The sequence below is a fragment of the Pezoporus wallicus genome, unplaced genomic scaffold (assembly GCF_028554395.1).
Source record: "Pezoporus wallicus isolate ANWC-B61680 ecotype Strahan unplaced genomic scaffold, APGP_CSIRO_Pwel_v1 contig_8490, whole genome shotgun sequence".
In the NCBI taxonomy this organism is placed as follows: domain Eukaryota; kingdom Metazoa; phylum Chordata; class Aves; order Psittaciformes; family Psittacidae; genus Pezoporus; species Pezoporus wallicus.
The window spans coordinates 918,132-941,981 of NW_026642793.1; the positions used below are offsets into that span (position 1 = coordinate 918,132).

The 23,850-nt window shown below is 41.7% G+C and overlaps 1 protein-coding gene and 2 long non-coding RNA genes across 6 annotated transcripts in view; all 3 read left to right on the forward strand.

The window, feature by feature from the left end:
- Window positions 1-6,641: 6,641 nt before the first annotated feature.
- On the forward strand, window positions 6,642-8,982 carry LOC130611511 (uncharacterized). The gene is made up of 3 exons (XR_008975248.1): window positions 6,642-6,707; window positions 7,234-7,417; window positions 8,665-8,982. It is a non-coding gene; the product is annotated as an uncharacterized LOC130611511 (long non-coding RNA).
- Window positions 8,983-10,862: 1,880 nt separating this feature from the next.
- LOC130611513 (uncharacterized) lies at window positions 10,863-19,747 on the forward strand. 2 transcript variants are annotated; one of them, XR_008975249.1, is made up of 3 exons: window positions 10,863-11,496; window positions 14,242-14,373; window positions 19,614-19,747. It is a non-coding gene; the product is annotated as an uncharacterized LOC130611513 (long non-coding RNA). The 2 variants fall into 2 exon arrangements; XR_008975250.1 differs by having other exon boundaries at window positions 11,275-11,347.
- Window positions 19,748-22,207: 2,460 nt separating this feature from the next.
- CUNH4orf48 (chromosome unknown C4orf48 homolog) overlaps window positions 22,208-23,850 on the forward strand; it is a 30,258-nt gene continuing 28,615 nt past the window's right edge. The window contains exon 1 of one of the 3 annotated variants that reach the window (XM_057432290.1): window positions 22,208-22,525. In XM_057432290.1, coding sequence (XP_057288273.1) covers window positions 22,441-22,525 — 85 coding nt within the window. In that variant the 5' untranslated portion in view covers window positions 22,208-22,440. The remainder of the gene's footprint in view (window positions 22,526-23,850) is intronic. The other 2 variants (XM_057432289.1, XM_057432288.1) reach the window with 2 other exon arrangements.

Here is a 23,850-nt window from a genome sequence, read left to right on the forward strand (position 1 = left end):
TCAAGTTGAATATGAAATTGAGTATCAAGAGTTACCACATTCTACAAGACAGACTGGGGGGAGACACCCTGGATTCACTTGTCCAGTTCTGAAGTTATTTGAATAAAACCCAGACTTAGGTAAAGATTCATCTTTCTGAATCCATTTTATAATTGTTTTAAGAGAGATATGACTTTATCTCACACTAAAGCCGGTGCTCCAGGAATTTCCCAACCTGCAGTTTGTCTTATTACATGTTGAAAATATGTTACAGGGGTAGAGCCTGGAGTTTTCCAGCTTCTGTACAAAGCAGCCTTGCATCTTAGCTGGGCACCCAAGTGAAGGAGTGTTGCAGTGGTAGGTGGACATTTCAGGTTGGTGTTGGCATTGAGCTCAGTGAACAAACAAGAAGCTGATTTATTGTGTTTTAGGAAGCGCTGAGGCATGTGCAATTAACACAGCTATAGCATTAGCAGTGCTAACTCCCACTGGCATCTCATCCTGCAACTGTATGGCAGTTTCCGAGCCAACAAGGCTTTAGGCTGTGATTCAAGCCATGAGGACAGGGTCAGCCCAAGAAGGTAAACAAAGCAGTAGATTGTGTATTACTGTATAATGCACCTTCCTGCCCCCCCAACATTTCCATTAAGGTTGAATAGCTGAGCTTTTCTGCAGTGTTATTTTCACTTTCATGCTTGTAACTGGAGTGCTAAATACTGCAACTTTTTAGTCCATTCAGTATTTCAGTATGTTTTAAAGTTCAGTTTCATAGGTTTTCGAAGCATAATAAGAGGACAAATTTTATCCTGCAGTGTCAGGTTGGCATACAAGTTGTCTGCATGATTAAACCTTTAGAGCTGTCAGGGGCACTAATGGAGTCACTATTACTATGAACAGGCTTATACCCTGTATTTTAAGTAGTGCCAGAAGTTTGCCAGTGGGTCTAAGGTGTGCGTAATTTTAAGAAAAATCCATTTCACTACCTTTACATACACATTTAAATTATCATTAAGAATCGATATTTTATAAAATGGTATTTATTGTCAGTTTTAGTATCTGTCAACACATTTTTATACAGATTCAGTCCGTACAATGCTGCTTGTTATGAGTTTATGCATTTTCATGTTGTATGGGTGTATAACTTTGTATGGTGGTTTATTTGACCCGTCTTAAAACTTTGCTGTAGTGATGGGATCTGAAAGGAAATACTGGGAATTTACTCAAACAAAACCAGATTATGTGACTTCCTCAAGTCAAATGGGAAGCTTGTTTGTGGTAACCTCTTGTGTCAGCTGTGACACAGCCAGCTACTTTCCCTGGCAGGCAAAGGCTCTTGAAACCAATAGAACTCTATTCAGGCAGAAATAAAGATAAATAAAGATAAAAGCCATGAGAGGTGTCCTGGATGCATCTTCTCTTGTGAATTGGTTTGATAGCCAGTAATTATTGCATCTGGTTACCTGTGTCCAAGATTACGCTTATGCTTGCATTGCCGTCATACCCTCTTGCAACTTCAACCATACGATTCTGTGACTATTTTTTCCCCCAAATGAACTTCAAAATGTTGTAGTGATTTGAAACCTAAGATGATAAAGGCTCATGAAGAGTGATGTCCTTTCTGTCAAACTAGTAATTTCCCTTCTGTCTTGCTCTAAAGCAGTTTCATTTCATGTGCTGCCATTCTTGGGCTCTGATGTCTACCAGTGGCTAATGGGACCTGACAATGGAAGGTTATCAGCACTGAAGAAACAATTTCCTTGAAGTCTCTGCAGAGCAGCATACCTATGTGACAGGTTCCATCCTTGAGGAAACAGCTATCCTTGGAAACTGCCCTGCTACTCTCTCCAATCTCTGTGTGTTACTCAGCACCAGCTAATTGGCATGGTGGTACTACATCTTCCTTATGTTTGCCCTGGCTTCATTAGCATTCTTCTGCTTTGAAGAAGGTGCAGGGCCTCTGCGGTGGTTAATGGGACTTCCAGATTTCATTTGAGTCTTATTTGCTTCCCAGGTTTGACCTCAAAGGTCATCAAATGGGTGTTTGTTCTTGGGGCTGGTTGGCCTGGCTGGAGAGTATTCCTTCAGCTTTTTCTGGACATCTCCTATAGCCATTGCTGCTGCTTCCACTAAGGTAGCAGCAGTTACCTTTGACACCTCATATGCTGCCTTTCAATCTTGATTTTATTAAGTCTTTTATTGTATTATTTTAACAAAAGAAGGCATTTAGGTAGTTATTTAAAACCCATGAGTGCAGAGCTCAATTACCTTCTCAATTGCTTTTTAATAAACAAGAACATAGTGTGAGCAGTACAAATAACATTAATCAGACAAAACCATGTGCAAAATTAAAACCCATTAGGGGTTTTAAAAAGCCACTAGGACCTGAAACACAAAGTGCTGACCGCAAATGAACTCATTCTTTCAAAGCCATATATTTGTGCATGTGTGGGGCTTCAAATCATCTCTGCTTAGGACGATGTGACCAAACAGTAGAAGGGCTTTGCTTTGTAGATAAAGGATTCACAGAAATAATTCAGGATCATGTGTTGCTTGAAATCCCATGGCACACACTGTGTAAAATGTGGTATTGCTGTTTTGCTAAAAGCAGTGGTGCTTCTGAAAGCAGCCATCACAATGAAACTGTGCTGCAAAATGAAGGGTGTTATAGGCAGAGGTATTAGGGCACACTGAGACAGTGCTGTGATCTTTGACAAGGAAGTCACCAAGTTTTCAGAGAAGATTCTTCATTACCTCCAGGGACTTTGTTTGCCAACACCCTTGTATTTCCGTCCTCTTTTCTTTCTTTTATTGTTTCAGAAACTGTTCTTTATCTTTCATTTTTTTTTCACTGTCTATGCATGCAGAACTCAGGATTGTAGGACTGGATGAGATCTATAGCACTACCTGCCGTCATGTGCAACAGTATTATGTCAGTCTTTTTATGAACTATTAAACTCCACTTTGCAACTTGTTCATTGTTTTACCCTGCTACTGAAGGCAGAAAACTACTCCAGAAACTCCCTGCTCTGGCAAGGATTGCTGCCTTAATCTCCCAGCTGCATTATGCTGGGAAAAGCTACTTTTTTTTTTTCTATGAGTATTCGATAAACATTTAGTTAAACTAGATTTTTTCAGCCTCTGTGGAAAGTTTTGCTCTGTTGTAATAATTATGGGATAAATAATATACTCCCTGTCACACCTCTCAGTGAACCTAGGGTGAAGTCTGCTTTACTTGCAGTGAGGGAGCACTGCTGACTTAGATGGGCTTATGCACAGCCTGATACTACCATAGAATCATAGAATCATCTGGGCTGGAAAAGACCTTTAAGATCATCAAGTCCAACCATTACCCCAGCACTGCCAAAGTCACCACTAAGCTGAAGGCCTCATCTACATGTCCTTTTCATGGGCGGATGCCCAGCCAGTTTCCTGCGTGTCCCGATGCCTGGGGTCATCCTCTGTTAAATCTGAGGTATCTGTTGCCCTAATCCTCAAATTGACTGAGATCTCTCTGGATTAAGTCCTGCTAGTCCTCATGTCAGCCACTCCTTAATTTGGTCTCCATAAATCTGCTCCGGGTACATTTTGTGTCATCCTCTGGGCCTCAGATCAAGATGCTGCACACTGTGTTCTACACTACTTACATGTCAAGTGTTCGTTTTTACTGGTTGAGCCTGGCCATCCAGCCAAGTTTCACACCATCTGACAAGCTGGTGGCCCAGCTCAGGCTTTCTCAAAAACCCCCGTTTCTGTGTCACTGTATAAATTAAAGTAGAAGAGGACTGAAAATTTGTAAATCTTTTTGGCATAGATCCCACACTGAGCACTTGGAGATTTAAAAGCCCAGGATGCATAGAAAGGGCATACTAAAATATCCAGACAGGGATTATGGTACCTTAACGTTGTATCATAGAGCCATATTGTACCGTATGTACCTTATTCCACTGTTGAGAGACTCTGTGTTATACTGTTTCAGTATTTAAAGAGTGGCTACAAAGAAGATGGAGACTCCCTTTTTACGATTAGTCACACGAAAAAGATGAGGGGTGATGGCACACATTATTCCTGGGGACATTACAACTGGATACAAGAGAAAATTTTTCTCAGAACAATCAGCCATTGGAATAATCTCCCCAGGAAAGTGGTGGATTCTCCAACATTGGACACTTAATAGTCAGCTGGACAGGGTGCTGGGACATCTAGTCTAGGAAAAGCTTTGCCTGGGAAAGTTAGACCAAGATGATGCTGGAGGCCCCTTCTAACCCAGAATTCTATGATTTCATGTATGATGTGGCTGGATGTTCTAGGTGTGATTTTGGAGATGTAGGCATTTGGGCCTGAAAGTCTTCCCATATTTAAGAGTCACTGGAGAGCCTGGATTTCACAGTCCTTATCTGCTTGCTATGGCTCCTGGTCAGTATCAACACCGGTAGTGACACAAGATAGAAGGACTTGAATTTAGAAGTTGATAACTTCCACAGATAAAATTTTCTGCTATTAATCTTAGTTACTGATCCAGTGAGCTTTCCAGAGTTACTGCTGAGGTATTGCTCACTCTCATAATTGAAAGAGAGATTACTTAACAGCTGTATTTGCTTATGTTCTGATTGTTTTCTTTATTTGTTGGTATTTACTTCTGAATTTGTGCAGCTTGCTGGCCAGGATTCCAGGGGAATAGCGTGTCCTCCTTTTCCAAGGACAGCGAAATCAGGAGCTGAGTACCAGCACACTGACACACAAGGCTTGGATGTACAAACACAGGTCAGCAGGAATGGGAACATGTCAGAAACTGGACCACCAGGAGTTCAGGCTGTAGAGGCCATCGGTAAGTGTGATGTAAAGGAAATCATTTGCTGCAAATCATGAATCATAAAGTTGTCCAAATTCACCCACAATAAATGTCAAATGCATATATGCTTTCCAGCTGGTCTGAATAAACAGCAAATGTCAGTGCCTGGTGATTAAGATCTCTAACATTACTTCAGATATTGCTTTGAGAACAGGAGTCATTTTGAAAACCACAGATCACAGTGTGCTCCTCCAAAGAGCATGGTAAGATATGCAAAACTGCAGAGTCTGCCTGAAATCAAAGCTTCTGTTATGGTTTAAGGGACACCATGAACTTGAACTGTAGTAACTGAAAGATAAAATGAACTAAAAAGCTTTCCAAGTTTTTTCATGCCAGTGATTTTTTTTTTCCACCTATTTTTATGTTTTTACATTGGAGCTTTAAAATGTCTTATTTTTGCTCTTTTCATTGCTATGAGGAAGATCCAAATAAGTAGAGGAAAATCACTAGCTTTAGAGCTATGTAGAGAACAGTGAAAATTACTACAAATCTTCTGTTCTGTGTGAGTTCTAAGTTATTTTCGGCTTTATTGGTGAAGGAAGAGTTCCAAATGGCCGTGTTTTATTATGTCATTTCAGATGTCCATTTGTTTGTTAATGTTTATCAACCATAATGAAGTGGTTTTTGTCAGTGCTTTTAAAGTAGTACTTTGGTGATCTATAAGAAAAGTTAAGCTTGTAGGAAGACATTTCTTCTATTTTATCAGCTATAATTGGTGAAATAAACAAGCTTTCAAGCTTACAGTCCTTGTATTTGGTCTGATTTCATGTAATAAAACATATTACCTCTCCTTAGAAGCTTTTTCAGCATGGTTGGATTTCCTCCAGAACCATAGTAACAACTTACAAAGTTGCACTTTTTGCAGTCAGACTTACAGTATTCAGTATGTGATTGTGTATGAATTATTGAGATCTTGCTACACTCAGACAAACTAATATTGCATATCCATTATAGACCCAGTAAATTAACTTTTTAAGCAATTTTACTTTTCAATGGATTTTGGATTAGAATTATCTGTTTCACTGTGATACACTGAGAATTTTCTTGCTTTTAAAAGAAATTACTATGATAACTTTAGCAAGATTTTTGTTGTATTCTACTAACTGATGTGGTGTCCTGATGGGCACATTTACAGGGAGCTTCAGAAGGTGTGAATGTGGTTTACATGTGCTGTTTTCATCTGTTGGTATAGTTTTAATTGCCATTGGGTTTTACTGACTCAATCCTGGTAAAAAAGATTTCATAGTTTCATGAAGTTGATACATGTGTTACCCTGTTTAACAAAGAGGCAGTTGAGGACTGAGGGTGGATGAAATTGAATGCTTAGGACCAGGTAAGAGAAGATGAGGCCTGTCTTTAACTGAGTTCTACAGCATCTGATTGGTGTTTTTAACTCTCTTTTTCCTCTTCTGAAATTTAACTGGGCTAAACTAAGTTTGAAGTTAAAAATAGTCTTGGATTCTTCCCAGTTTTCAGTTGTATTTATTAGGGGCAGCTTAATCTGCTTTACTGCTGTGTGATACAAGTTAACTTGAGGAAAGATGGTCTGAAATTGACACTTACAAAGAAGATGTTTTGATCTACAGCTCTCAAACCCCTTTTCAAAGGTGATATTATGGAGTTTTTCAAACTGATGGAGAAGGGGAGTGAGAAGCACAACAGAGAGAAGAGAAAAACAAAGGAAATTAAACAAAAAAAAAGTTTGTTTTTTTTTTTTTTTAATTTCAGTAAATGTTTTGGGAAAAGTTAATGATAGCAATTTTCACATTATTTCTTAAAATCTCTTCAAATCCTACTGGTTTTAAATCAACAGGAATTTAATGGCAAGAAGCTCAGGCATAATAGGAAGACACTGAACACAGAGCAATCTGACTGTCAGGTATAATTGACTCACTGGTACTATGCTGTTTCATAGGATAATGATGAGTGTGTAATTTACTGTGACTAAATGGAATAGATTGTACACTGACATGTGGGAGTGTGATTGGATCTGAATTACATATCAAGTGATACATAACAAGGAAAATAACTCTACCACTGAATGAGGTACCCCACATCTTTGCAAACTGCCAAACGCACAGCTGCTAGATACCTTGTAAAGGGCTCTCTCTAATCCTACCACTTCACATGCAAGCCTTGAAACTGAAACAGAAAGAGCACAGTCCTAACCTACAGGCTACACCTAAGCTTTGCACAGTAACTGGGGGAATAACATGGTAAAAAGCTGATGCTGGTGGGGTGGGGATAAACCAGTTCTTTGCATGTTCGACAACATGGCAGGGAATGAGCAAGCAAAGGGAAAATTGATCCCAGCCAAGCATGGGGTGGTGATGAACATGAAAACAATGGTGGATTTAAGTTTATTTGTTTTATTGACATTTGCTGTTTGTTTTTCTGACTGTTAGAATGTTCACAGATTAAATGCTAGAGATCCTGATGGTTCACATACAAACCTTTCCAAAACTGAATTCAGAATCAGCCTTTCAGAAGAGCTTGTAGGAATCCAGGGAGGAAGCCCAGAGGAAGGCAAATCAGTCACACATTCAGAGATTACAGGATTGTTGTGTGTTTGTGTAAATTCAGTTAAAGGTATTGGGAAAGCATATTTCTGGCAGCTCTGTGAAGCACAGGGACAGATGAACGTGGATATAGAAAGAGGTTTTCTGTGTAAAACCATAAACATGAAAATCCTTGGTGTTCTAGTAACTAATTTACAAGGGTGATCCTATACTCTTGGCTGATGTACTAGGATTGTGTTTTACCTCCTACAGCTTGAATTTAAGAGGCGGGATCTATTACTGACAGCTCAAACAGCGTGTATCCTTATGAATACAGAGAAGGAGCTGTAAGACCAACTTACTGCAGTGCCGCAGACCCAGGGCAAGTGTGCCAACTTTAGGCACTGAAGCATGGGACACAGATGCTCAAATATGTTAGCTATACTCATAATTTCATCAGTGTAGTTTTCTAAAGGGAATAATTAGCTAAAATAGCAAAATACATTAATTTACACTTGAAATGTCTTTCATATTAGTAAGTCTGTTTATACAGAGTTGCACTGCCTCCATACTGTTTGACAGTAGCTTAGTTCAACTACTTCAAAATGCTATGGACCTTTTAACAATTCTAATAATCTGCTCTGGTAAGTATATAGGTTTAAGCTAATCCACAATAATCAGGGTAAAGTCTCAAAAATGTCAGTCTTAATGCACTTCTAAGCTACAGGGATTCCTTTTATGGTACTTAATGCTTTGTTTTACATAATGTATCTTTCCACACAAAAATCACATAAAGGCTTTAAAGGCTGCAAAGTCAAGCATTCTGAAGTTAGAAAATGCCAGAATTCGTGTTGTTTGTAGAACTTTTATTTGCCTCCCCTTGCATTTGATTGACGTGAGCCTATTTAGTGCACAGAAAGGATGGCAGTCACTTAATGAGAAGCTATTCAGTATATCGATGCTTGATGTGGGACTTTGTGCCTTACTGTTTATTGTTCAAATCCTGCTCCAAACACAGACTTAGTAATTTTGTTATGGACTTTTCAGTGTAGGAACTGTGAGTTTCACAAACAGCATTCAATGTATTTACTAACATCCTCATAAAGTATGGAGTGGTAACATTACAGCTCATTACTTTACATTGCAGCTACATTTTTAGCCTTAAAAACACAAGGTTAGAATTTAGGTTTTCAGCAAAACGCTGCACTTAGTTAATGGCCACCCCTGAAAAATGGGTTTTTAAGTGACTAATAGTCTGTGCAAAAGACAGAAATAGCATCCAGTCCTTCTGAGCAGCATACAAATGCCAGCAGCCACTTATTTCTTTTCTTCCTTCAGTCATTGCATTTACTTTCTGCAACAAAAGAGCCAGGATCCTCTGGGCAAGATCTGATTCATTGCACAATCATGACTCATCTCCATGCCGTGGTCCATTCTGTGCACTGAGCAGCTATATACAGCTCTTATACCAACAAGCTGGATATGCTTCCTTAAAAATGATGGAAGAGAATGACAAACTCATCCCTGAGAGGCCTCGTGATCCAGGTATTTCCCTGCCTCTCTAACCTGACGTGGCTCCAGTGACTGCTTTGGACAACTGTATGTCTGTGCTGGTGCTGAGTGGGTAGGTTAAATGGATAAAATCCTAAAACAGTTCGTGAGGTGTGTGGAAGAAGAGTGCTGAGATGGAGAGAAGGTATTCTGGTTGCAAAGAGGCTTAGGGGAATTTACTGGTAGGGAAAGGAAGCCTGATTTACCTCTGGAAGGATGTCTTGCTGTTTCCCACCACTGACCTGGACTGCTGGTAGTGTGATCCTCACCTGTGAAAGACAACAGGATGCCCTCCACCGTGAAAGGTTAAGAAGTGCACTGCACCATAATCAGTGTAACACTTCCCTCCTTAAAAAGACCAAGATAAAATCAGTTCCTCTCTTCCTTTTCCTCATGGGTGACAAAGCTGTATGTATGTATGACAGTGTCTGTGAAGGTGCTAAGTGTCTCTGCTGGGACTGTCAGCGAGTGCTCAGTGCATAAAGAAGATAGTTCCAAGTGGTTTTCTCATGTCTGTGGTCCTTTAGATACTTTTGGAACTCTTCGAGATGCAAGTGTGCTCTCTAACTCCCAGTTTTTGGAGCATGGTGCAGCAGTGTAGGTGGCACCATTAATATATTAAAGGTCTGCAAGTCTATCCTGAGACAGGGACATTTTGCATAAGCACCCATGTGTGGAGTGTAACAACAGCGTGCTGTGGCAATAAGGGCCTGGTTCAGGTCTGCTGCAACAGCTTTGCTCATGGTTGGGTGGCTGGGGCTGTTCCAGGTGGGACGTGCACTAGTACACAGAAGCACGGGTTGCATGAGCCGTGTCCTGTAAGATGATCTCATGACTGGAAACCCTTAGGATACTGTCTTGGTGCTCCTGAGGGACCCTCAGCACCCTAGAAAGTAGTCCCAGAGCTCAGTCTTGCAGACCATCAGGGGCTTCAGGTTCTCAAGGACCAGTGTGTCACTGGTATAGGGCATTACAGGCCTACCAGCACTGCTTCAGTGGTTGGAAGAATTTCTGTCCTTCCTGCATTTCAGTCAGACAGGATCACCCTTCACATTACCCATGCCAAGAGGAGAGATTGAGAACTCAGTGCCAGCACTGAGAAACAGAAGATCAAGTGTTTGATGGATTTTTGTGCCCTAGGGTGGAGCACACTCACTGAATCTGTAAGTGCAGTAAATGTGAAGAGCCTCTGGCACGCAGGAGCTGAGAGTGACAGAACATTCATGGACTTGAGCTCACCAGCTCCCAGAAGTGTTTACAGAACATATTTGCACTGAGATTTTCAGAGGCTTGTTGCTTGGCCCAAATTTGTGCAGTGACTCATAGGAGCAGTGAGAAACACATCCCAGATGCAGACAGCTCCTCTGTTAGATTTTGAGGCTCTGCATCACACTTTTTACCAGAACAGTCTTGTGTTTCTTTTATGAAGATGAGCATTCGTCAATGTTTCATTCTCACTGACAGCTGAACCCATGTTTTAATAAACAAGCAAACAAAATACCCTTCAGGTCCTCGGCAGTCAGCCAGCACAGAAAATCTCTCTCAGACAGTTAAGGATAAAAGTTTTAATGTACTGACCATACTGATAACAAACCTAATAATGAAAGTGTCATTAACTTCACTATGTGTGTGCACATGATCAGACCAACAGGAGTTATGACAGGGAGTAAATTACAAGCTACTAAATTAATGAGATCTTGTATCTTCTATTTCTGCAGCTATGTTCCTCAAATCAGTTTAGTGATGCAAAGCATTAGTTCTAGGTGAGTGAACACAACCCTCTATGTTTTAAATGAGAAATTTATTAATTATCATGAGAGAATTATTAATTATTGATTGATAATAATTAATTAGCCCAAACAAGACTGAACAAATGTGAAATAGGTGAGCCAAGCTCATAGCAACCATTTAGAACATGAGGGGATGCATCTCACATTATATGGACTTCCAGGTTGTTCTACTACAGAAGATAATGTCTTAATTTCCACTGGATGGTTCTGTTCAGATAACACCTGTTCTCATTTCTGTAACCAAAAGGTGGCAGCATGTTGTCTACTTTCTCTTTCCATCCATCCTAAATAACCTTACTTGCTCAGTTTGCCAGGAAGTCCAGAACAATCATGCTGACTAAGGAATGCTGATGAGATCTTATGTAAAATCAACTGTTTATCACCTTTAAATAGGAACAGGAATAGAACAAGGGCTGGTGGTTTTATTCTGTTGTTTCAATGGCAGCCTGATTGACTTTTGGAAATGTGAAGAAAGGTTACATCTCAGCTCCCTGTTGTAACTTCAGAAGGGAAACCTACCTGGAGAGCTTAACGGTTATATTATCAGTAATTGTTGTTAAGAAGCCTGAGCGAGTAGTATTTGTGAGATACTATTGATCTCTCAGACTTAACTGAGTTTTGTTCCTTCTTAAGTACTTCCTGCTTTGGTAAATAGACAATAAGCCATTGGGCATCCAAAGGTAGGGCACATACTTTATGCAGTGCAAATACCAAGGTGAAAAGGACATGAGGTATCATTTGAGTTTTGCTGCAGGAGTGCATCAGTTCAAAGGCTTCTGGAAAGGTACCCAGAGATATTTCCCGTGTTGGCTGGTAAAGAGATCTGAAGGTAGAGGAAAGCATTCTGAAACAGGCTCTCAGATCTGTAGGGGTACTGTATGCTTGTCACAATGCCACAAGTCCTCAGGAAACACAACTGCTACAGAACACTGGAGTGTGTGTCCTTAACAACTCAAAACACCCACATGCATATCAAACTGATTTCTGCTTCCTACACTGGCTTCCCATACTCATACTCAGGGTCTCAGTCATGAGTTCCGAGCTGCTCCATGGCCTGGGAACTGTAAACATTGCTCTGGGATCTTGGCTGGACTTAACAGTACTGTCCCAAGGCACTATGAAGCTTTTTACCACAAGGGCAAATAAAGCCTTTCAACTTGAGAGAGTTGACAGCTTCTCAGCCTCGTTTGCCAGCTGGAGAATAGATACACAGAAAGGGTAAGAATATGTATGATAATTCCAGAAAAGTTTAGAGTCCCTTTCAAACCCCAACTCAGCAGATGCATACGAAGAAATGCGCCAAGTACAAGCCTCAGCAGCCATCCAGTTTGAGTCCATAAACACTTCTGAAATCATGATATACTTAGCTGATATGCATGCTGCAGTTCACAAGTATGGCTAGTGGAGAGCAGCAATCCCACATGGCACTATACCTCCTGTCTTTGCTGTCCATAACTAGAGATCAGACTTAAAGGAGGAAGACAATTTACAGACAGTGATGGATGGAGGATTAAGAATGATGTGGAAGCTGATGCTGCCAAGCAAGATACAATTGCAGGGAAGGCCACTTAGGTGTCTGAGAGCATCCTTTGTCTGTCATAACTGCCAGTGGAGATGCATTTTGGGGGAGTAGCTCACAAAGTGAAGACACAACTCTTCTAGATATCAAAGATCATCTTAATTTATTACTCATCCCTCCAAAAGGAAGAGCAAGGTTTTGGCCTGCTGTCTCTGACACAGAAGCGTCACTAATAAAAGCTCCCCATGCATCACATTCTTCATAAGAGTAGAAGAGGAACAATGCTTATATGAAAATCTTATGGGATGTTAGCCCCACACATGAATGCAAAGCACTAAAATGAAGCAAAGTAAAAGCACACATGGTGAAGGATTTCCAGGCTTTAGTCTGGGGCTGTCATCAGTAGATGTACCTTTGAGGGAGGCTGGAGGATTTTGATGATGTGGTTGTATTGAGATGCTCCTCAGCAGCACAGCACTGGGTGGGTGGTTTGCTGTGCAGTATGTCTTTTGCTCTCTATTGTGTGAGTGGCTGCTGCTGGCCTGTCAAAGCCTGCAGCTTGCCATCCTATGTAATCTGTCCTCAGTTCAGTTCCCTTTCCACAATGTCCACACTGACTCATGAAGGAGGGGATAACCAGTAAAAGGTGGCACACATGATGAACCCCAACCACTGCAAGTCTGTTACTCAGGATGAAGGTTGCCCCTCACCAGTCACACTTGGTTTAATATCTAGCATTGGAGAGGCAGCAAAAAGGGATTATAACTCATTTTCTTTTATGTACTCACAAATACACAGGTGGGAAAATCCTCTGTGAATTGTCTTGTGTTTTACACGCTGTCTGCCAAGGGATGAGTTAATAAGTTCAGCCATGCCAGTACGAGCAGATTTCTGTTCTGCTTCTCTGTTGCTGCCTCCGTTTCCCACCTCTTGCTGAACAGCTGGTCGCTAGAAAGAGAGGAAATATTTCTGTTCTGAGATTTGAAAACCAGCTTGAAAGAGAAAGGACAGAGAACACCTCAGTATGTTCTCTCCCTCCTTTGGTGTTAGTGCAGCTGGGAAATTGTCTGTATGGCTAGCAACTCTCAGACCTTTTTAGACCTGGAATAGACATTCAGCACAGGTTCTATTTTGAATAAGAACCTATTTTCCTCTATCCCTCATTTTAAAAGCATCTGCAGTTCACAGCTACGCCAAAACTGACAAGTCTGCGCGTCAAATGGAAATGCCAACATAATATGGTGTGACATGAACAGTGGCCAAACATTTTCTCGTGGCTTTTTTTTTATTGCCGGTGCAATAAAGGTATTTCTTTAACATTTTTTTGTCTCAGATCAAGATGGCGTCTTAAGACCATGTTTATTCTGGCGAGTTTCCTTTTCTGCTACCTTTATACTCTTCTCCTTTTCTCCAGTGACATTTGCAGTTTAATACAGGTTAGTAGATAGAAAACCCAGAAACATCCCATACCACAACATCCATTTTCTTTTCCACCTAGATAAAAAGTGCTAGCAAAAAAGCAGAACCTGCATCAGATCTAAATGGCTGATCCCAAGATAAAAGGTGATTCATGGCATAATCAATCTTCAAAGCCCATTTTTTTATTCCAAACAGTGACAGTTTAATCCTCTGTTAACTTCAGTTTTCAGATGGAGGCAATTTTCAACTCGAGCTTGGAAGGAATTAATTGGTAGGTACAGTATTCTATAGCATGAAGATATGATCTCTAAGTATAGTGTGTACCTTTGCCCTTTAAAACACTTTTACACTTGGAGCTGGGCCTAGTCCATACCACCTCCCTCCCTTGTTTTGGTAGTTGCTATTAGTTAATGGGGAACAGCAGGCTTTGTGAATAATCTAATGACTCCTGACTGTGCTTAATTACAGCCTTTAAAAACAAATCCATCTGACACTTTCTCCAGTATATAAAACAATTGATTAAGTAGAAACAGTCCGACTAATAAAACAATTGATAGTAAACCAGCAGATATTTTCCTCTCTTTCAGAGATTTAGATTTCAGAATATGCGTATGCTTTTCTTTATTTCTTTTTCAGCAAGCCTAGTGCAGAAAAGCAGCTTTGCAGGTCTAAGTGATACTAATAAGGAGAGACACTCCTGGCGTTCAGGTTAAAGAGGGCTACACTTCTGATCTGGAAGTGCTTCATTTTTCTCTCCTCAAAAAGAGCGTATGTATTTCTGGCTGGAACCAGGTAATTCTGCCTCTCAAGGAAACACAGTTCTGCAGCTGGTTAGCTAATGGGAGGTGGTTTGCCTCTGTTGCTGAGCTCAGAACTCAATTTGAACTGGGAGTTGACAGCTACTGCCTCTCAGAAATGCCCCCCTAAAGAAGCTCCTGGCCCTGCACCAGCCCGATGGCATGCTGTGTGCCCACTCACCATCTTGGGTGTGTTGTGTTGCTGATCTGTCTTCTAAATCATGCATGAAGCCCCTCCAGTAACGTCAGTACAACAGCGCAGTGAGTCAAATTGTGCACATCAAGGGAAAAATGTTTTTCAAAATGTTTTTCAGCTTTAAAATTGCTGAACAGACGTGCTTTGGTTTTGACTCAAACCCATTCAAGTTTAAATGCAAAAACAGCTGAGCCAAATGGGAGTGTTTTGGGCACAAAAACCCCACTGGAGCCAATGAGGAATGGTAGGCTTGTTTTGTTCTCACACCAGTGCATCAATTCTGTGTAAAGTATTTTCCCTAAATTAACTTCTATTCTAGGACAGTGTATGAAAAAAATAGCAATAGGAGAGGTTTAAGTGAGGATCACAGTAAAAGTTTAATTCAGCTTTAACAAGCCAGCATGCTGTAGCCACGACTATCTGCCATGTATAATGCATGCCTTTTCAAACACTGTAGAGAGCCCTGGAACCTGTTTGTCAAAGGATAATTCATCTAATGTTACTTGAAAACCTTTCTTTGCCTCAACTATATTGTGAAGTTGACCTAAATCCACAGGAATGGGATTTTTTTAATCTTGAAGAGTACTTATTTCGAATTGCTTATTTAAAGATTTTCCCATATAACAACCACATGCCCTAGATGTGAACCCCTTGCCCCACAGTGATTCAGGGTCATATTAGATTAGAGAGTAACTCTTGAAAGGTGGCTGCTCATGTTAGCAAAATCAGCATATCACAAGTACACCATTAGCATAGACAGTACAGGAATTTATGCTTTGAGCAACTGGATCTTTTAACATTCACATAATCACTTTTTTCTCCCTCCTGATGGAATTTCCAGAATGTAGTAGGAAACTAAGTTAAAGATACCTGCTTTCTGAGGAGAGGATGCTGCTCTCTAGGATAAAAATGCAGGATGCTTGCCCAGAGAAGCTTCCTTGCCAAAAGAAAAGTACTTATGCAATTGAGAGCTCTGCCTTGTTCTTTTTTTATTAGATACGGAGATAAGAAGGAGTTTGTGCATTATCACATATTCAAGCATAGCATTTAATGCAGGACCATACTGTGGGCTGCCCACGTTCCTAGGGACGGGGTAGTCCTCCCTGTGGCAGATTTCTCATCCAGAGTCAATGAAGCAGAATAGCCAGGTGGTTACTGCTTTGTCTTTATATCCCTAAAAATAAGCAGAAAGTCCAAGGCCAAACGGGTCTGTGTGGAGAAGGTGGAAACCTCTTAGTGAGGGTCTTTTCAGCACTCCTATGGCACCCTGCTAATTCCTGATGGTTCCACTTGCAGCCAGCTCTTAATTTATGGAGAGCTGGATTGGGCAGGTTTTTCTCCCAGCCCTCCCCTGCCTGTCTTACTGTCCCCAAAGAGCTGATGCACAGTGATTCAGCACAGTCCCAGTGCCCATACTGATTTACTGACTGAACTCAGGGAGCCTCTGCCACTGAGTGTCTCTGCAGTATTCTGAGACACATCCATGCATGTTTGAAGTTCTCACGAGTGTCTCTCTGGTCTACATTCATCTACATCTTTGTTCTCAGTCTGTGCTGCTTGGAGCTGGCTGTGTTGGATCAGAAAGCCAGCTGAGCTGATGTGACAAGCATGCAGTCCTTCAGTCACACTCCATGTTGCCCTTTACAGAGCACTCTATGATCCATTCTGGCATTGTATGCCAGACTATCAGCTAGAAGGAGATGGGAAGCCAATATGTTTGCCCCAGCCATCTTTCTAGAGAACAATAGCATTTTGGCAGAGGGATAAGGTGGTGCAGAGGTGCACAAGCTACTATTTCCTTGGAAGGTTGCTAAACTACTCTCAAGATAGCTGAGGGCCCAAACCAGGGCCAGTGTTCACACATTGCAGCTGAGCATTGAATTGCAGGAGAACATCAAAGGCTGAGAGAACAAAGGGTGAGCAGTGGGGGACAAAGAACTAAGAGACAGAGGTGGAGAGAATGAATAATTACAGCAGAAATTGTATAAGAGGAAAGAGGAGTATATGAAAGGAGCAGAGGCAAAATAAGAAAGGGAGGAGGTGAGCTGAAAGACAGATCCTGTGCACATTCTCTAAGCACCCAGTACAATACCTTCTATGACATCTCTTCCTCCTCACCTTGAAAACTTGGCCGCACTGTAAATAACCTGCTCCTGCTTTTAAGCATAAGCACTATTTCAGGATATTAAAATTGTATAAGTACCTGTCCAATTCCCATACAGGCAGTGCTGAGTTTTGGCAGGCAAATTCACCTATCAGATACGTTTATGGCTTCCTGGCAGTTCTGGGTACCTGATTTGCTGAGGTTACTAAAAGCAGTAAGTTGTGGTAATGGGACATGTCTAGGGAGTACCCTATACAATAACATTGTGTAATGGCATCACGTTCTTCATGATGTCCCTGATGTCTGCATCCCTTGAGCAACAATTTGTAGTTCACAGAATCATACAAGAGTTTAGATTGGAAGGGACCTTCAAAGGTCATCTAATTCCAAGCCCCCTGCAATGAGCAGGGGCATCTTCAACTAGATCAAGTTGCTCAGAGGCCCATCCAATCTGGCTTTGAATGTTTCCAGGGATGGGGCATCTGCCACCTCTCTGGGCAACCTGTTCCAGAGCTTCAGCACCCTTACTGAAAAAAATTTCTTCTTTATATCTAAGCTAAATTTACCCTGTGTACCCCTTGTCCAAGCACAATAGGCCCTGCTAAAAAGTCTGTCAAAATCTTTTTTGCAGGCCCCCTTTAAGTATTGGAAGGCTGCAATAAGGTCCCCCTTGAGCCTTTTTCCAGGCTGAACGGTCCCAGCTCTGTCAGCCTGCCTTCATAGGAGAGGTGCTCCAGCCCTCTGAGCATCTTCATGGCCCTCCTCTGGACGCGCTCCAACAGGATGAAGGAGCCCTCTTGGCTGAGATGCTGGAAAACCCAAGATTGTGACCACTATATACTTAAGGAGTATTAATTGCTCATTTGTCACTGGCCACTGCCTAAAAACATCCTGGATCACAGGTAAGGAATTCATTCAGAAGGCATTTTGAAGGCAGACTTGGGTAAACTCTAAGCTGGAAACTGCATTCACAGTGCAACATCAGGATAGTACTGCAGTAACCACCTTGCAATTCATAGCACTACATTAGAGAAAGAAGAATAAACATGTAAAAAGGAGAAGCCATATCTGTCAGCCTGCAAATATCTTGCAAACAGGAACTCAGGTTAAAGATGCTGTTTTCAAACATAAAATACATCCATCTTTAAGCCATTAAATCATAGAGCTCTTAATGTCAGAACTGTTGATTATCAATTAGATCCAAGTATTGGTGTCATAAAAGTCATCCTGGATCAGTCTCCTAGTTGCAAAGGAGTTGATTCCTAGATCTGAAGCCCCTTGACTGGGTGTCCTTATGTAGACATGGGATAATAAACACCTTGTGGAGGGAAAAGGGACATTGATAAGCTTCCAATTTTAGCAATCTCATTTCCTTTAGTTTCCTCTGTTGCTATTTTTCGTAGCAGCTTTTGCAAGGAAACTAGCTAAGAGAGCACAGCTTCTCAGCTAAGAGATCTTCTCTTTACTTTTCTAGGCAGCCCATGTTGGAAGAGACTCCTGGATTTCTAAGTCTCATGCTAGGACGGGAAGCTTTGAAGGATAGCGGTGTTACTCCCCTCCAGTTCAAAGGCCATTCATATGTGTGCATATTTTTATAGTTGCTGCAAAGTACTCAAGACATCCCTGTGGATTTAGCAAACCGGTTAAAATTGCAACTGTTACATAACTAGAAATAGCTCAGGCACAGCTTGGAACGCAGATTATTTCCCTAAAGATGTGTGTGCAGGAGGGTGGATAGGGACAGTGCAAGCTAAGGATAGCTCAGCTAATGCTAACCCTTCCTGAATATTGCCATGGGATTTTTAAATGCTTTTCCACTCCCAGAGAGATGCTGAAAGGTTTGACTTCAGTTTAGCATCTCATCCAAAAAGCAGTAAGTAGTTCTGACAGGGCAGGTCTCCCTAAGAGCTGTGGGGAAAAAAATCAGACTTGGATGTGAGCCCAGCCTCGGTGTTGCACTGAAACTTAAGACTTTTAGGGCCTAGAATGATCTCAGATGAGCCATCTTTCGACTGCAGAAAATCAAAGTTACTGACAAGGAAATTAGCCCTAAAATTGATGGTGAGGAAAATGGAAGGAGGAGCAATTGCAGTTATTTGCTGCTACCAAGGTATGCGAGACCTGTTCAGGGAACAAAGGAAGGCTTCATTTCTTAATCTGGTCATTCTGACACTTCCCAAGAGCTTACAATTGGAAGGAAAAGAATAAGAGGCTTGCTGTATGAATAGCTCATGCATCAATGTGCGTCAATGTGACCGGCTTTAGGTAGTTAGACGTTATTCATCACATCTGCCCAAAGGCTTCAATCAACACTCCAGCCTTGTGGTGCTGTGCCAACAAGTGCAAACACATCCCCTGCCCTCCAGCTATGGCAGCCTGGGGTTATGATGGGATGACAAGGGGCAGACTCAGTGAGAGGTGTGAGCCAGTGACATATTGGTATAAGGAGCCCATTTGCATGCCAGGAGCAGTCCCTGCCAGGTTCCTCCCAGGCTCTGCCAGGCAGCAGGGCTTTGTAGGATTCATGGCAGAGGTAAAGCATAGAAGAGGATTTGATGGAAGACAAGACAGTTCCTTGTGGGGAGGTTTTTACCATGATTTAGAGAGCAGGCTGTGAGGAAGCATGAAAGTGTTTGCAGGAGAAGCGACAGAATCTGTTATCTTTAGTGAGGGAAACAAGTTTTCTGCTGTGACAGAGTATTAGATGTAAGAGACGAGGAGAGACCAAGTAGTGAAGAGGCTTAGAGGTAAAGGCTTGAGCTTTTCTCCCAATCCCACAAAAATATTTATAGCATCAAAACATGTGCTATCAAGAGGAAATATTGAAATCTCAGAAATGATGCTTTGATGCTTTTTAGCTGGCAGGGATCTTGAAGAGAATAATAACCCACCGTGTTTGACTGCATTATAGAAAGAAGCTATAAATTCTATCTGCTTACCTCGCGAATGATTCCCCAGGGCAACTGGGGAGTCAGGACTTTCCAGCCTTCACCCAGATGTCACTTGGGCACACCAGTGGCATCGCCTTTGAGGGCTGTTGTGCAGCTGCTGTGTAGTCCCAGTTCTGGTCTGTACTTACAGTTTTGGGGTGCCCTTGTGTTAGCGTCTGTACCACCCATGCTTGGTGAAGAGGAGTAAGGGAGAAGGAAAGATTTTATTTGAGTTGTAATGTTCTGTTGGGGATGTGCCCCAGTACCCTTAATGTAAGAGCTTCTCCCACTCCATGATCAGAGCGTGAAATTTATTTTCACTCTGTTAAGCTTAGTTTAAAATGAGACCATTTTGAAGCAGAAAACCAGAAATTATCAATTTGAAAATTGTCAAAATAATCTTTTCATAACATTTTTTAAATAAAAATGCCCTGATACGGAAGCTCTGCCTCCTCTGTGGGAGATCTCCAGAGAGAAAACGTTAGCTTCAGTGAAGAGAAAAGTTGATATTATCTCGTTCCTTTTCTTTCAAGGTCTTTGCTTTCATTGTGGTTGCTTGCTTTTACATGTATTCTTATCTTAGAGTAATTGATAGTTCATTCTGCACAATAGGAGTGCTTAAAAGCACATATGCATATAGAATTGTGATTTTTTATTTTTTTTTTTACTACTTGTTATTTACATTGATCTAATTCTGACAATGTTATGAGTTTTAATTTGGTACTTATCATGTTATAACATTCTGATCTCTGTTTATTCTGATCACTGCTTAACACAGCACAGAGTGGGGAGAAGTGAATAAAGTGGAAATACGGTTAAAACACTAAAAGGGACTTTGTTACTTGCAGGACAAGTAGATTTAGGACAAGGCTGAAGAAGGAACATCACAGTAGCTGGTGTGATGTTCTGCTGCTTAAAACAAGGAATTTGGCAGCTGAGAATGGCAGAAATAGATTTTTAGAGTTTTATTTAATGGAGTCAGAAGCCCATTGCATGAGTCTAGAAGAATGAATCAGTGATAACATCCAAGATACTGGGACTGGCTAATTGTGTTACTGTTGTGATAAAAAAAAAAGGACAGGGTTCAGGAGAACAGGGTAAGATTTACTGGGAATGACCAAGAGCACAGGTTAAGAAAAGGCATATACATATAGGTAAATATATATGTATGTGAATAGCTATTATTTATCAGAAAGAGAGACCAAGGTGTAAGAATAGACAGCTGAGAATGATCATGAATAAAGTTCTGTATTTGTCACTTGTGTACAGGCAGATACTGAATCAGCTCAAAGCCTGTATGTTTAGCTCTGCAGGAGCAATGATAAATCTTGTTTGCCCAAAAGAACAGTCTCTAAAAATGATTTCCCCCTTCTTTCTGTTTTTGTGATGTACAAGGGTGGCAGGACTATAACTAGTCCCCTCCTGACTCTGCTTGTGGATGCTGTAACTTCATACAGCAGCACAGTTACACAACCTGAAACTTTAGCATCTTTCTTAAAAAGTTGAATTAATGGGAACAAACAATTCCCCTAGGGCTGCATGGGAGACACACGTTATAGAACATGTGGAGAAGAAAAATATTAGCAATTTAGTCATGAGGAGTTTCTGCTCATGGAAGAGTAAGAAGGTTTTGTGCCTGACCTTCCTGGACACTGCCTATCCTCAGCTTTCACCGTGAAAACGTTTAAAATTGAGTCCCTATTGAACCAGCTAAAGCAAACAGCACAGTCCTCAGTGCTACCACTGCCCTCAGCTGCACTTCCTCTGGATCAAGAAGTGGTAGTGTGTAACTCATGATGGGGAGTGTGTTTTTGGGGGTGATGCAACCTCTGAGCTTGGCTTTGATTCGAGAAAAGCACTTTTATCATCTGCACCCCATTATTGTATTGGACAAGGAGTAATGGGTTCAAACTAAAACCGGGGAAGTTCAGGTTAGATATAAGGAAGAAGTTCTTTATTGTGTGGCTGGTGAGGCACTGGAATGGGTTGCCCAGAGAAGTGGTAAATGCTCCATCCCTGACAGTGTTGAAGGCCAGGTTGGACAGAGCCTTGGGTGACGTGGTCTAGGGTGAGACATCCCTGCTCATGGCAGGGGTTTAGAACTGGATGATCTTAAGGTCCTTTCCAACCGAAACCATTCTGTGATTCAGCGTAAATGCCACCAGTGCTGTTCTGGAGTATAGTTTGTAGGGGCATTGAAAGGGGAGCAGAGGTGCAGGCTGGAAAAGGGGGGTGAAGTTTACTCTGAGCTGGGACTCAAGTTCCCACTCAGAGTTTAAGTGTCTGCACTCCTTCTTTGGCAGCCCTGAGACTGGGATCACAGGAACACCCAGGAGAGCAGGCATGGGTCGTTATGACCCCTGTAACTCAAACCATTCAATGTCAGACTGTGCACTGAACAGTTCCTGCCCTTTGCCAAAGCCTCACCTGTGATGTGTCCTGCAGTTCCTGAGGGCGATCCTGTGGTTTTTCCTGGTTTCCCATAAGGCAGGTGTAATTTGTCATGGTTAGTTTCAGGCACTAGGGAAGCAAGTTTCTTGCATCAGGCATCCAGCTGAGCAGACGTCGGGAAAGCCATTCAGGAGAGGTGAATCAAATGGCCTGGCTTTAAAAACCTTACCCGGAGCAGGTAAGTCCCTGCAGGAACTCACATGTCAAGGCAGAAACATCCTTCTCCAGACCTGGAAGACACAGTCTGTTCCTCTTTAAATCTGTGCTGTGTGCTGCAGTGCTCTGCATTGTTGCCATGGCAGAAATCTCCCCATAGTAATAACCTCTTTCAGAGAAGGTTAAAAAGAGACAGTGCACATGCTCAGAAATGCTGCACTTGTTCTGCTAGCAGTTTGCAGCGGCCATTTCAAAGAGACCATCACAAAGACGAGAGAGAGATCAGGTACTGATATTTTCTTCCTTTGTTACAGGGGGTGACTTTTCTCTTTCACAGAAGCCCATGCACAGACCTGTCTCCCACTTGCACAGCAGGGAAAAACTGTCCTTGAAGCCTGTCAGGATTCTTCCTCACAGATAGCAAATCCCCATGGAATAACTAAGAGGCAGTAGTTAGGGGAGCAGCTGTTCTGCAGTGGGACTCACATCCGAAGCTGAGCTGAATATGGGGTGGGTGATGTGAAAGGTACACTGAACAAGTTCAGCAAGGTATCTGCTTTGTTTGTTGAACCTTTGTAGGCTCTCAGTCAACTATGAGAATAACCTCTGACCCTACTGACAGGAGGCTTCTGCATTAGGGACCTTCAAAGGAGGCTGGTGTTATCCTAATTTACTGTGACTTTGAGACACTCTGTTGCATCCTGTTGCAAAGCCTGGTGTCTTTTATTGTACTTGCTTTGATTGCAGATCACCATTCGTGAAATAGAAAACCCAAGATGCTTATTATAATTGAAATCCCTTTGTTTTAAGTATTGTAGGAATAAAGAAAAGGATCCTATCCAATCACTTGTAAATAGCGTGAGGGATAGGAAACCCAGTTCTGAGGTCATAGGAATAACATTACTAGATCTTTATTTTAGTGTGGGCCCAAATATGTCTGTGACTCTACGTGTGCCTGTGTGTCTCTGACTTCTGAACCATCCCCTACACTTATGTTTTGGTCGAGGTGCACAGGAAAGGGATGTGTATAATGCTGCTCCTTTACTGGATGGATTGCTGGTTTGCACGTGGTGCAAGTGTTCATGCAGAATTTGCAGCTTCAGATTAGCTGTGTCTGAAACAGTGGATTGCATATATACTGCCCCTCCAAACGTGAAATACAAGCTGTTTGGGGGAGTGCTGTACTCTTGCATTCAGTAAGTGCATATTTGATGTTCTTCTGCAACATCTTTTGCTTAGTATGCACCATTAAAACCAAGAAAGAGACAGAACTTTGTCCTGCTTTCCAGAGTTTAGGTGAAGAGATTTTTCAGGTGGATTTTATTGTGTTGCTGCAGCTTAACCTTATTTGATTCTTTCTTTCTTCCATTTGAACATAGAGGAACGGAAGGTAAACTTGGCTGAACTAAGGACTATCCTAGCAGTGTGCCAGGATCCTTGAGGCTTGGATTGAAATCTCTTAACAGGCAGTTGCAGCTTGAGCCAGTCCAAGTTTCCTGTGTTCCCTTTTGATCTGATCAGTTTACCTGTTGGATCAAGAACATACCTCATTTGAAACCTGTGCTCTTATAAAGAATTCTGCCTCTGTGTGAAGGGGAGTTGTTGCTGGAC